Source organism: Xiphophorus maculatus, chromosome 16 (assembly GCF_002775205.1).
Source record: "Xiphophorus maculatus strain JP 163 A chromosome 16, X_maculatus-5.0-male, whole genome shotgun sequence".
Lineage (NCBI taxonomy): Eukaryota > Metazoa > Chordata > Actinopteri > Cyprinodontiformes > Poeciliidae > Xiphophorus > Xiphophorus maculatus.
Window position 1 is genome coordinate 19,743,874 of NC_036458.1, and position 12,288 is coordinate 19,756,161.

At 40.6% G+C, this 12,288-nt stretch overlaps 1 protein-coding gene across 3 annotated transcripts; it reads left to right on the forward strand.

Moving 5' to 3' along the window:
* Positions 1-701: 701 nt before the first annotated feature.
* ccdc134 (coiled-coil domain containing 134) lies at positions 702-12,262 on the forward strand. 3 transcript variants are annotated; one of them, XM_005814500.3, is made up of 8 exons: positions 702-989; positions 2,318-2,367; positions 6,896-7,027; positions 7,108-7,229; positions 8,422-8,506; positions 8,671-8,852; positions 9,417-9,488; positions 10,682-12,262. In XM_005814500.3, the coding sequence occupies exons 1-8, from the start codon at positions 850-852 to the stop codon at positions 10,805-10,807; spliced, it is 909 nt and encodes a 302-aa protein (XP_005814557.1). In that variant the 5' UTR covers positions 702-849; the 3' UTR covers positions 10,808-12,262. The 3 variants fall into 3 exon arrangements, with proteins under 3 accessions (XP_005814557.1, XP_005814558.1, XP_023204633.1); XM_005814501.3 differs by lacking the exon at positions 2,318-2,367 and having other exon boundaries at positions 901-989; XM_023348865.1 differs by lacking the exons at positions 702-989; positions 2,318-2,367 and adding an exon at positions 2,434-6,796.
* Positions 12,263-12,288: the final 26 nt, after the last annotated feature.

Sequence of the window (12,288 nt, forward strand, 5' to 3'; positions counted from 1 at the left end):
TATAAGATTTAGGACCACATGTTTAAGTGCCCTCGCCTCATTTGTTAAAATCCAATCTGTTTTGTTCAGATTGTTGTAAAAAGATCAGATATAAGATTGGGGCATAAAGGCAAAAAAAAAATCAGATTTGGATCACTAGGATTTAGTGTGAACATAGATTATTCGTGACCTGCTGAGGTTTGTTTACTAATGATCTCTAACAAGATGCATTCACAAAACAGCTGAATGTAATCAGTTCATCCGAGCAGGGTTTTTTTTTTGTTTGTTTTTGTTTTAGAAATATTAAAGGAAACCGAATACAAAAACACACCGCACTTTTCAGATTTTTATATGTGAGACCCCCCCAAAAATAAATAAAATACTTTATCATTTAAAATCCCTGAAGGATTTAGCGAACTGCAATATGATAAAGCAGGAAAAGGTTCGCCTACTTTAGCATGGTGGCAATAATTTCTACGTGGCAGCCAGAACTCACCCCTGTTGTGCTACAGTTTTCCCAAACCGGTTTTATATTTACTTAAACTATCTCTGGATCTTTTGTTGATTCTGTCTTTAAATATTTGCCTCTTATTTTTGTATATTTTATTATTATTTTTAACTTGACTAATTGAGACGTTAACATGGAATAAGGAAACTATGAGCCTCTATCGGTGCGTCTGTGTAAACCCGCCGTGTGGAAACCGCCTCCTCCTCCTCCTCCTCCGCGTTCAGCGCCCGCCCGGCCGCTGTCATTCGTCCAAGTCAAGCCAGCCGGTGCGATCGTGGCGCTGGTGGAGTGGAGCGTCGAGAGCCGCATGTAAATGAACCGCCTCCGCTTCTGTCACCTGAGGATCGAGTCGGGCGAACCGCATGTCCCGTCTTCCGCGGACGGACTCCTTTGACGCTTTGTGCGGGGGATCCGAAGAGATTAAACTGCGCTGCCGTGGAGCAAAACGCTGCCCGCTAATCGCCGCCTTTCCTCGGCGCTCGCTGTGCCTCGCTACAACACGGTGAGTGGACCTCGGGCTGCGTGGCTGCAACGTCCGGAGCTTGATCCCTTCTTCGCCTGCTTAGATAATGTTGCGTCGAAAAGCCGCTTAAATCCTTCATAAAGTCTTGTTTGCATGTTTGTCACTATAATCGCAGGGTTTTTTTTTTTCCTCGTTGTTGTATTTTTGTTAAGATCGAAACTAATGAATATTTGCCCCTATAGTTGGGTCAGAAAAGGGGACCGTGTAATCAATTAAGCAATCTTAATTAATGGTCCGCGTGACACTGTTTATTCAGACATCGTCATTACGCATGTCCGTGGATTTGCATGATTGATGACAAGAGATGAGGTGTCTTGGATGTGATGGAGAGAGAGAGAGAGAAAGATGAAGTGTCAGTCCTTGAACCTCAAGCCTCCCACAGCAGGCGCAGGCGCGCAGCCTGAGGGGGAGCAGCAGCATCTCCTCCTGCTGCACATCCAGCTGTCTGTCTGATGAGCGTCTTGCTTCGCCATTCACCTCACGGGTCAGCGTGCCTCATGAGATAGATGCTGGAGCGTTCCCCCCAAAGTGCATCAGAGCGTAGCCGTGTGTTGGATATTGTTGCATGCGTTTCCACAGCGCAGAGCAGAAGCACGTTTTTACAGGCTGGCTATGCCTAATTGACAATTGGCAGAACTCTTGAGTCTCCCACACACGAAACCCAAACTTGAGTCTCTCAGCCCCGGGAGGCTGTTGTTTGGCAGAGAAGGAAATCTACAGCCAGGGAAGGAGATTCACGTGGGCTTACATGGCTTTGGCGAGCTCTCCGCCGTCTTTAGCCCTCCACATTGCCGGGACACCTTGCCAACTTCAGAGCAAATCTGAAACAAGCCCACCTGGATGTTTGAACATCAGGAAAAACCATTGAATCCTGGACTCCGTACAGGAATGTGTGTTAGACAACCTGGATTGGACCCAGCGAACATCAGCCATCCTGTATAGTTTGTGTGCCGGGCTTCTGTTTTGAACCCTAAAGAATGAAAGGCGAATCACGCCGCAGGACACATTTATGGAGCTAGAAGTGTAGAAACCAATCATCGTTTTCAAGAGGCACAGTGTGTGTTGTGTCACAACCTCTGTAATATTGGTCTGGGTAGATCCAATAACCCCCACCAATAGATTTCCTGATGACTTGGATGGTGTAAAACTATCATCCTGTGTAATTAGAGTTTCCTGCTAACAGCTAATGGCTGCGTTTATACTCTGTGTCTGTGCGGCCCGCGCCACATTAGAAATGATTGATCTGCTGTTAATGTCCTGCTTACACTACTTATTAATGTCTCAGCACTTTGTTCTCGCTCTGATAGGCTGGGAGCTGTTGGATGCGCATTACCAGGATTCCTGCACAAACTCAAAAGTATGTGAAGAAGAATGAAACTTATTTTTATTTTTCAAAGTCTGGTTTTAGTATAAAATGGAAAATTACAAAAACAGTTTGTTTATCCAAACACTTCTCAAAGTGTAGTAGAGTAATTTTTGAAATATTTTAAGTATAAATAGAGTTTATAAACATATGGTCCTTTACTTCCTGCTGTGATACATTTATGTATTTTCTTCTAGGTTGGTCATCTTAAAATAATTACATAATAAAACCTTCATTATTAGAAAATTAATTGGGAAATCTTTAATCAACCAGGTTCTCCATAGAGTTCAGTGATATAATGAAACCAAATGTGCTTGATTAGTTTATTATCTTGCGATAATGAACGAACCAAACTGTTATCACTACATTTGCATCAAATGGTTCAATATATTACTCTAAATCAAGATGAAATATTGAAATTAATTATGACAAAACTCTTGAGCTTGAGTCCTTGTTGTCTTAAGAAAATGACACAATGAAACTGAAATCACACCAAGATAAGATTTAGAAATAAGGAAAGAGAGATTGTATTTGTGGGAAATCAACTCATCCAATTAATATCACAGCAAAGTTATCTTTAACACTTGTTTCTCATTAAAAAGAAAAAACAGTAAACATGAGATAAATATGGCATTACTGCAAATATGACATTTGTGACACTTATCCCATCTCAAGATTATGACCTAATCAAAATATTGTCATTATTTAACTGTCTTCATCTTATTATCTTGAAATAATGAGACTGGGAATTTAGGATCGCCATAAAAATGAAATCATTATGGTAACAAAAACAAATCTTACATTTTTGTATCAAGATAATACAACAGTACAACTATATTTGGAACCAAGAGTTCCACATCTTGTTAAACTGAGATGGTATAATAAAAAGGTAATGAGTATAAAGCTTAAGACTTTGCTTTGAGAAAATTACCTAATTGAACTGTTAACACAACAAACTAGGTTTTGTGATCTTAAGATAAGGAAATTTGTCAAACTTAAGAGATCTTGATCTCAATGTAATGGGATAAAAAAAAACGTATCTCGAAAATGTCATAAAAATAAAATGCTTATTCTTAATTATAGTTTAAAATTATTGATTGAGAACCAAACAATCCGCAAATTCTTACAAAGTTGCGTCTTTTATGAGAGGTTGTGGGTTAGGAGGTGAAATATGTTTCAAGGTTTCCCCAAAACATTTGCTAAGCCTGGTGGTTAGGGCGCTGAGACAGTCATTCATCCAGCAGCCCACCGTTTTTTTGAGTAAAATTTTTTTTAAAGTTGACAGGAAATTTAAAAATATCAATTGATAATTATGTGCTATTGAAATATTGGAAGATTAATATCTGAACACCAACTATAAAGCCTTTAAAAAACTTAAATAAGCAGTGCTTAGCCTGATGAGGGCACAAGTAAAGCCTGGTGGCCCACCAGGCTTATAAAACCCTGATGATTTGTACACAATGTGGGGGGCTTTTTGATGCTGACGGCACACTCATACTAAACCCCAATCGCTATAAAATAATACAACATATGACATTAAACGTTTTTATTTTTAATGGTCTGAAATTTGAGTAAAATGTTTGGAAGTTAATAATTGACAATGTGTAGGAATCATGCAGGATTTCCTGATTGTGCCAGTAACCATCCTGGTTTTGGTCAGAGGGCGCCATCCTCTGCCGTCGAGGCGAAACATTGAAGCTTCTTCTCAGCACTTAGTGTCATTTAAAGGAGCTTTTCTCAAAAAGCTTGGAGGCTGTCCAAATAATGGTCCCTAAATGAGCAATTGTCTTCACTCAGCTTTCTTCAGGAACGCTTGTTTCTGCTGACTGCGAAATAAAACCTTCTCCTGCTCTTTCATCTTCGGATGAGACACTCCAATGACCGCAGAGACTTCCGCGGTACGCAGAAACGGCTGCTAAAAAATGAAATTCTCACACTCGCATCTCTAGAAATAATATCTCAAGACCTTCTTCAGAGTTGGAGCGTTTGAGCAGCTGCCAAGCAGCTGTCAGGATGTGTCAGGAGCCCCCTGTTTAACAGAAGGCAGCTTTAGGGGAGGAAATGATTACTGTTTGTCTGTGTTATCAGCTCTTTTAAGACGGAAAGTGTGACTTTTTCTCATAGGACTCAAGTGAGACTCTCAAGGGGAATTGCTAAGTCTGAATTAACATTCACACCCCGAGACATTTGCTTACTTCCTAGTGCTTCAGATTCGAGAACGGGCACCCGAGCTTGTAGAGATTAACTCAGTTAGAGCAGAAATCCAGTCCCACTTGCTCATTATCTTCTTCCACTGATCCATGTTGCATTTGCTCTGCTCTCTGTGTCTTGGAGGAGGATGAAATATTCACCAGGAGAGCTGTTGTTTTCCCAGAGGAGCCCCCATCTTTACCTCGCATGCCCTGTCCCGCTTCCCGTCCGCTCAACCTTTCCGAGCCCTCTCTCCGTCCTCCTCACGGTCTCGGCGATGGAGCCCTTGCTAAATTATGCATGCGTTATGTGAATTATATCCTGTAGTTTTTCATCAAGCATTGTTCAGTCCTCCTTCAGTTTTCTGCTAATGGTATCTAAAAATGGGCTTCGGGAGGTTTCCATTTATTAGTTTCTATTTTTAGCGCTCCTTCTCGTTTTTATCTGTCGCTTTCAAATGTTTTTAAAAGCTCCAGAGGAGGAAAGGAAAATAGGAGTCGCAGACCAATGAAAGTGTTATATAGACCCCGTGTTTTCAGTGGGGCTTGAGCCGAGCAGGAGTCCGTTGCAGAGATTGTAAAAGTTCCTCTGGGGATTAAGCGAGCGCCAGACATCAAATGTGTCTTAAAAGGAACATAAGGGACCCCGTTTATGAACGCCGGCTACCCTCTACTCCTCCATATTGACCATATATCCCCTGTGTGTCTTTCTATTACATGTTGTACAAGTATCAGAGGAGCCAGGGAGATGGGCCAAGTGCTTTGGGAAAAGGAATGAGATATCATATCGTCGTCTTTCATTTCTGTGACGTTTCCACCATGTAAACCAATGTTTACATGAGAGATGATGAAATGAACGAATGGTGGGTTGTGGTAACCTGTGATTGTTTTACCTACCGAGACAACAGACTTGATGTCAGCTTTTGTGTAGCTTCAAGGTGCATTGCGCAGGAGAGTCAAGGCTGCATTGTTTTAGTTTTCTGGCTTTTTCTAGTTTAAAGAGAACAAAAAAGCTTAAGAACATTTCCTTTCTAGTGCTTTTGCATGTAGTGAAAATGATTTGGTCTTCAGCAATCTAAATCTAATCGCATGTATATGAAAAAATCCACAACAGATTTCTAAACAAAACCGAGGAACGTTGTGTGGAAAAATGAATTATATCCTGTTTGTTTTCACTAGATTTAGAAGGGAACGTTTTTCTTTTGCACTTTTTCTTTGCTCATAGCAGATTTGTTGCCACCTCTGTAGAAGCACTTGCTGTTCTGGAACGGGTGGAAATACTAAAGCACATCAGCAAGTAGTTTAAGGAAACAATTTTCAATCTGGCAAAAGTCACAAGACCATTTCCAACCAACCCGAAGTTCTTCATGCTACAACGACAATAGTCATTCACCAGTGGAAAACATTTTAGGCCTTCCCTGGAGTGTATTTTCCAGCAAAGCAGCAGCACCCTTTTCAGACTATGCAGAGCACAGAGAAACTGCAAAAGACCCAGGAGATGCGAAGGCCATGATCATTTTTCAGTTTTCAGTCTGAAAGAAAAGGCTGAAAACTGGTCCAAGTTTCCAAATGTTTGGCCAATGCTTAGATGAAAAACCAATCTTATCCACCAACCTCCTTAAAGGTCTGAAAATCAACCACTGTCCCTTTTTGCTCTTTTGTGAGACAGACCCGCCCACTTTTTACCAGGACAAAAGCCTTTTTCTCTCAAAAGAATATGATGGCACAATTTCTTTTTGCATCTGAATTAGTTATAAGCAGAGGAGATATGAAACTAAAGTAGAGATGTTCAATGTTTCATGAAAAGTGAGGTTTCCAGGCACAGTGGTGGAGGGGTGATGATTAATTAACTCGATGTCAAAGTTGTCTGGAGATAAACGCGAGAAAATCAATCCAAAAGTCAACACTTTAATTTCCACAATTAACAAAGCAGTGTCGTACAGAAGGCAATTCCATAGTTTTTCACAAATTGCTTTTCTATTTTAGCTTGTTCTGTGTTTAGTAAATAATGACAGTTGTAGTATGCCTTAATGTGTAAGAAAAGTGTGAGACTAAAGCTAGACTGAGTCTTTTTCCCGGCTGCCTCTGCTTCCACGGAGAATTTTAAAGTTGCTACGTTAGACGAAGGAGCGAGAAAAGTCATTTCAGTTAAAGTGGAAAAACATCCGAGGACGCGGCTCAGGCAGATTCCTATCCTGTGGTTTAAACTGGATTCGCTGGTCATGTGACTTAAGGTGAGGCCTGTGTGCTAAACCTACTGCAATAACCCTTAAAGTGAGAGATGCAGCCTCAGTGTGTGGCTGTGTTGTTCAACAGCTCCTTCTCCTCCCTAGGAGTGCTTCTCTGCTGCCCCCTGGTGACCATGTGGAGCGTGAGCGCTGTGATCCTGGCCCTGGCCGCCGTCGCCCTCGGCTCGACAGACCCCGACACGCAGAGACTGCGACACGACTCCAACTTGGAGATCTGTATCCTTCTGGTCGGTGTGCAGAGGAGGTGGGGGGAGAATCCGTGCTGCTTCTGATTCTCCCTGACCTCCTCCTGTTAGACAAGCGGCTGTTTGAGACGAAGAGGAAAGATCAGCTGAACGCCCTGAAGAACCTCGTGGAGCTGAACGACATCAACCAGCAGTACAAGATCATAGACATCATGCTCAAGGGGCTTTTCAAGGTGGGACGTCTTGCGTTTTCCTCTGGCGTAAGAACGCACCTTTTCTAAGAGTTCAGATGTCTTCTTTTTTTTTTTTTTTTTGGATGATACAAACGCTTTCCGCACAATGTTTTCCTTTGAATGGTAATTCAGAGTCCTTGCAGCACGATTTCACTCCGGGAGCTTTGATTTACAAGTCTATGTCGCCCTCCTTCTCCTTTTCCTCCTCCTCCCAGCAGACAGATGTCTGTGCATCCGCGCAAGGACACCAGGCGCAGGCAACCTTCGGTGGCAGGAAAAACATCGTCAGCACTTTCACACCACTCCATGTTAGCGTGATGGAGCGCTTCGCTGATGCCAGTCAGTGGATAGAAAGTATCACGTAGAAATACAGAGAGGGGGGAGAATTAGCATTAGATCAAAGCGGCACCGTGTGTGCAGAGCTTCTGTGACGTGGAAATTGTAGGAGACTCCATTTTTATATTGTTTTACGTTTAAACTCTTTAGCTCCTTTTGTACAATCACCTATTTTAGCAACTATAATCTGTAGGTCTTTTTAGATATTTTTTTATACCATCTTCAAACTAAATTGTTGTCCATTCTTCTTTAGAAAACACCTCAATCTCAGTCAGATTGAATAGAGAGCATCTCTGTTCAAGGATTTTCAATCCTTCCCAATTGACTTTAGGTCTGGACTTTGACTAAGCCATTCTATCAACTTAAAAACTGCAGCTCTGACTAGGTTTAGGGTTGTTCTCTAGCTGGATGATGAACCCTTTTTCTCACCGACTCTGATCAACTTCCCAAACACTGCTACACAGCGGCATGTTGCTGCCACCACTTTACTTTAACCTCGTATTTGAGGTGTTCGTGGTGACCGAGTTCATGGTTATTGCCGTTATTTTAAATAAATCAAACGCTTATCGCAGCATTTGCCTTCATTGCTGCATGTTTTGCTCATATTGTTTTGCTTGGAGTGCATGATTAGCAGTTATCCGTTAAGTGCGCCGCACTTTTCAGATTTTAGTTACCGGAATGTCTTAGAAACGATTCCCTTTTCCTTCCTCTCAACAGTTATACTCTACCTTGTGTTGAACTGTCACATAAAATCCCAATGCAGTACATTGACGGTTGTGTAATGTTGATCAAATGTGGAAAAACTGGAGAGTGTCTGAGCTGACTCTGATCTGGAGCTCTTGTCGTTAATCTGCAGGTGTTGGAGGACTCGAGACAAATCCTAGTGGCAGCTAACATGCAGCCTGATGCCCCCTTCCCTCTGGATGATAAGATCAAAGAAGGTCTGACTCACTTTTTCTTTTTTCTTCTCGCCAAAGAAAAAACAAACTCTACTTCTGCCTCCTGCCTACGTCTTTCTGCTGCAGCTTAACATCCCACGTTGCGTCAACGCGTTTTCTTTCATCAGCGCCGGTGCGTGTAGCAACCTCGGTTTTTCCTCTTACAGCTTACTCCCATGTGGTGGAGAACACGGCGTTTTTCGGCGACGTGGCGCTGCGCTTCCCACGCATCGTCCACCACTACTACGACCGCAACGCCGACTGGGGAGGGCTGCTGCGCTGGGGGCTGAATTTCTGCAACCAGACTGGAGTTTTCACAGGAGGAGCCCACCAGCATGTCCTCACACTCGTAAGACCACAAACACTCACACACACACTCCCCGTTCTGTCACGCACTGTACCTGTCAGTAGCACTCTTGTCAGAATTTGCTAACGTTCTGGAAACTTGTCCTTGTTTCAGTTTGCGACTTGTTTTTGCTTTGTTTTAATTTTGAATTCATTTGTTTTTAATTTTTAAAAAATCTAGTTAACTTGTTAGATGTTTCCGGGGGACATTCTGAAATGAAGCGCACCTTTTTGTTGCTAAAAGAAATACCGGGATTAACTTTGATTTGTTTCCATGATGCGCATAAGTCTGGCCTTTGAAGCAGAGACGAGCGCCGCTGATGAAACGGTGCCCCCCTGTTTTTATGTTAATTAACTCAACTCTTTCAGGATTACCCAGCAATTTTAATAATCTACCGAGAGGATTACAGAGTAGATTAATTTGGTCAAAGCGGCAGTTTGCTCCCTGAAAGTGTGAGTTCAACCCCACAGTGGCGCAACAGTAATCCCATGTTTAGTCTCTTCAAAGAAGAAGTGTTTCATCTCCTGATTCTCCTGCATCATCACGTCTTTTCTGTTCATCTCTCAGATGTCACAGGAGCTGGGAATCACGGAGAAATCCCCAGATTTTATAAATCCATACCGCACAGAGAGAGACGATGTGAGTATGATGCAGATATTTTGCCCCACATTTATCATTTTTGGTTTGCTCCCGATTCTGTGACAAACTAACGTCTATTTTCAATATAAATACGTCTTTCCTTTTGATTACAACAATATTTGTTTGTAGGGATGTGCTTATTTATTTTTAAAAGTATTTTTTTTTTTTAAATCAGTTGCAAAACTGTATTTTTGGCCTCCCAGATCATCTTATTCAGCTGATAAATCTTGGTTGACCCTAAAACTTCTGCCAGTTTTTGCAACTTTTCAATGATGTTGAGATTGAAAGCAGGACTGAATGAACTGCTTCAGCTCTTGTTTCCTTTGAATCACTTACTAAAACATTTTATGTGAAGTTTAAGGAGGAAAAAAGAGCCAAATTATCAACGAGTCGAAAACATTGTCTGTAGGAGTAAAGAAATATACACAAAAAAATTATTTAATTTTCAAACCTGACTGTTGGTTTCTTTTTTTTTCTAATTGAAACAATAGCCTTTGTCCTGTGTGCATATTTTTGCATTGAATTCTTGTGAAAATTAATGTTTTGAAGTCATTACAATTGTAACTTCATTACATTTTTCCCTCATTCCCTGATGTTAAAATCCCTTTACAGTTTGATATTTTATTGTTTTTCACAATGTGAAGATATTCTTTGCTTGCTGTAAAACTACCAATTTGCGTAAATGTGATATGGAAACAACATGAAGCGTTTTATCTACAAAAGAAATCATTTAATTGCCAAAACTGGCTGGTTAAAATAAAATAAAATACAAAAAAAAACATGTAATATTTGTTGTGTATTTTCGAGAACTGGTGCTATAATAATGGCATTCATATTAATGTATTGATACGTAATATTTTTATGGCAAGTAGAGCAGTTTATTTCAGTGCTTTAAGTCTGTAATTAGTTTTAAATGAAGACTTAAATTTCTCTAAATTACATTAGCAATTTTTTAATTCATGGAATTTTATGTTTTAGACTGCAAGTGCGTCATTGCATTGATTTTTTAAAAATGAAAAATATTTTTGACACATTTTTAAATAAAATCTAAAAGAATATTTTTTTTAATGTCGGATGAAATCAATCTGACTCAATCCTCCTGTGACGATCGGTTTTAGCACAACATTTCTTAAGAATAAAACAAAACAGCTGCAGCTTTCATACCAACACGGACCCCCTCTCGTCCGCTCCAGGTTCTTCACACGGCCGAAGCTTTCCAGAAGATCCTGAGGGAGGAGGAGAAGAGAAGGAGGAAGGAGGAGAAGAGGAAAGAAATCCGGAAAGGCCCCCGCATCTCCCGCTCTCGCTCCGAGCTATAGCGCCACCCCTCGGCGGTGGCGAGGAGCAAGAGAACAGGAGCGGGAGGATCTGGAGGAGCAAACACAGGAGTCCAAACGGAGTAGCCCGACATGCAGAACTGCGACGACGGTGAAGGAAACAAAAGCTGCTGTCAATTGTACCATACAGAAGGGAAGGCGCTCCGACGGAAAGAACAGAGGAGCCGTCGCTGTGACACGATAACGCGTTTATTCAGAGGTTAGTCAGGTTCTGATCGAGGCTCGACATCAGCGCCGATCTCTAATTGGAGAATCTAACTTTGTCCTCCAGGAGGATTCTGGGAAAACAACGGAAAGTCAAACTTCCAGAGGCGGACGGATTTATTGGCACGCCTGGTAAAGATGTGGAAAAGCATCTTTTATCCGACACTAGAAAAACCTGGTTCATGCTCAAACCTGCTTCGAGTGTTTGTCGCTGAAATCCCAAACTCAGCTACCAGTTAAAGTCCGAGCATGTTTACATTTGTGATGTTAGAACCTAAAAAGCCCTTTTCTTGTTCACTCCCAAACAATTGGAAACAGTTCATTGAAATTGATCAATTAAAAAAAAATCAAAGTATAAGAAATTCTTTTTCCGTACTTGTTTTAAAGAGATCACTACAAGCACCAATATTTGTCCTCTGTTGATTTTGTTAGAGTTATAAACTGAATAATAAAATTTAGCAACATTTTCTTAGTGCTAGATCATACTGTTGCGTTGAAAAATATAAATTTAAAGCAATATACACATCTTTACCTGGTGAGCCAACATACTTTCCAGTTTCCTGCACTGTATTGGGTTATATGGCTACTGAACTTTGGCATATTATTCATTTAAAAAGTTTACTTCAGAACTTTACAAACCCCTAAATGTATTGTCTGGTCCAGATCTAATATGTGTAAAACCCCATATGCTTTAAATATGTGTCGTTATTTAAACAATTATAAATTTGACCTCATTTAACCTTGGCCTGTTTTGTCATTTTGAGAGGTACCTTTTTTTCTTTTATTTTTTTTTGTAAAAATGAAAACTCTCCCTGTAATTGCTGCTTAAAGTTGTGGGGATGGCTCTTATTTTGTTTGCCTGAAAAAAAAAAAAACTTTATGATGTTTTTATTATTTTGAAGGGGATCGCCTCCATTTGCATTCTTTTTTTTTACCTTGTATTTGTTTGTGCTTAAAAGATTATTAACATTTCTTTCTTTCTGTTCCATCAGAATATAAATTGTTGGCCTTCACCTTGTCTCTGTTAAACATGTTTCTTGTTATCTTACCGGAGAGTTTTCCATTATTTAATGCTTTATATCTATGAAACTGAAGATCGGTGTAATTTTTAAAGTGGTTGAGCGACTGTTATAAAAAGTTATATGTATATTCAGAGAAGCGATATCATTGCTGCAAGACCAACAAGCCATTTTGTTGAGACATATGAAATAAAGTGATTCTGATATGTCCTAATGGAGAAGTCAGCTGGCCTGTGTTGT

Bases quoted from the DNA above. Each gene is read 5' to 3' on its own strand.
- ccdc134 (XM_005814500.3), top strand. From the start codon at position 850: ATGTCCCGTCTTCCGCGGACGGACTCCTTTGACGCTTTGTGCGGGGGA. The intron at 7,230-8,421 runs GTGGGACGTCTT...GTTAATCTGCAG, and splicing joins TGCTCAAGGGGCTTTTCAAG to GTGTTGGAGGACTCGAGACA. The intron at 8,853-9,416 runs GTAAGACCACAA...TTCATCTCTCAG, and splicing joins ACCAGCATGTCCTCACACTC to ATGTCACAGGAGCTGGGAAT.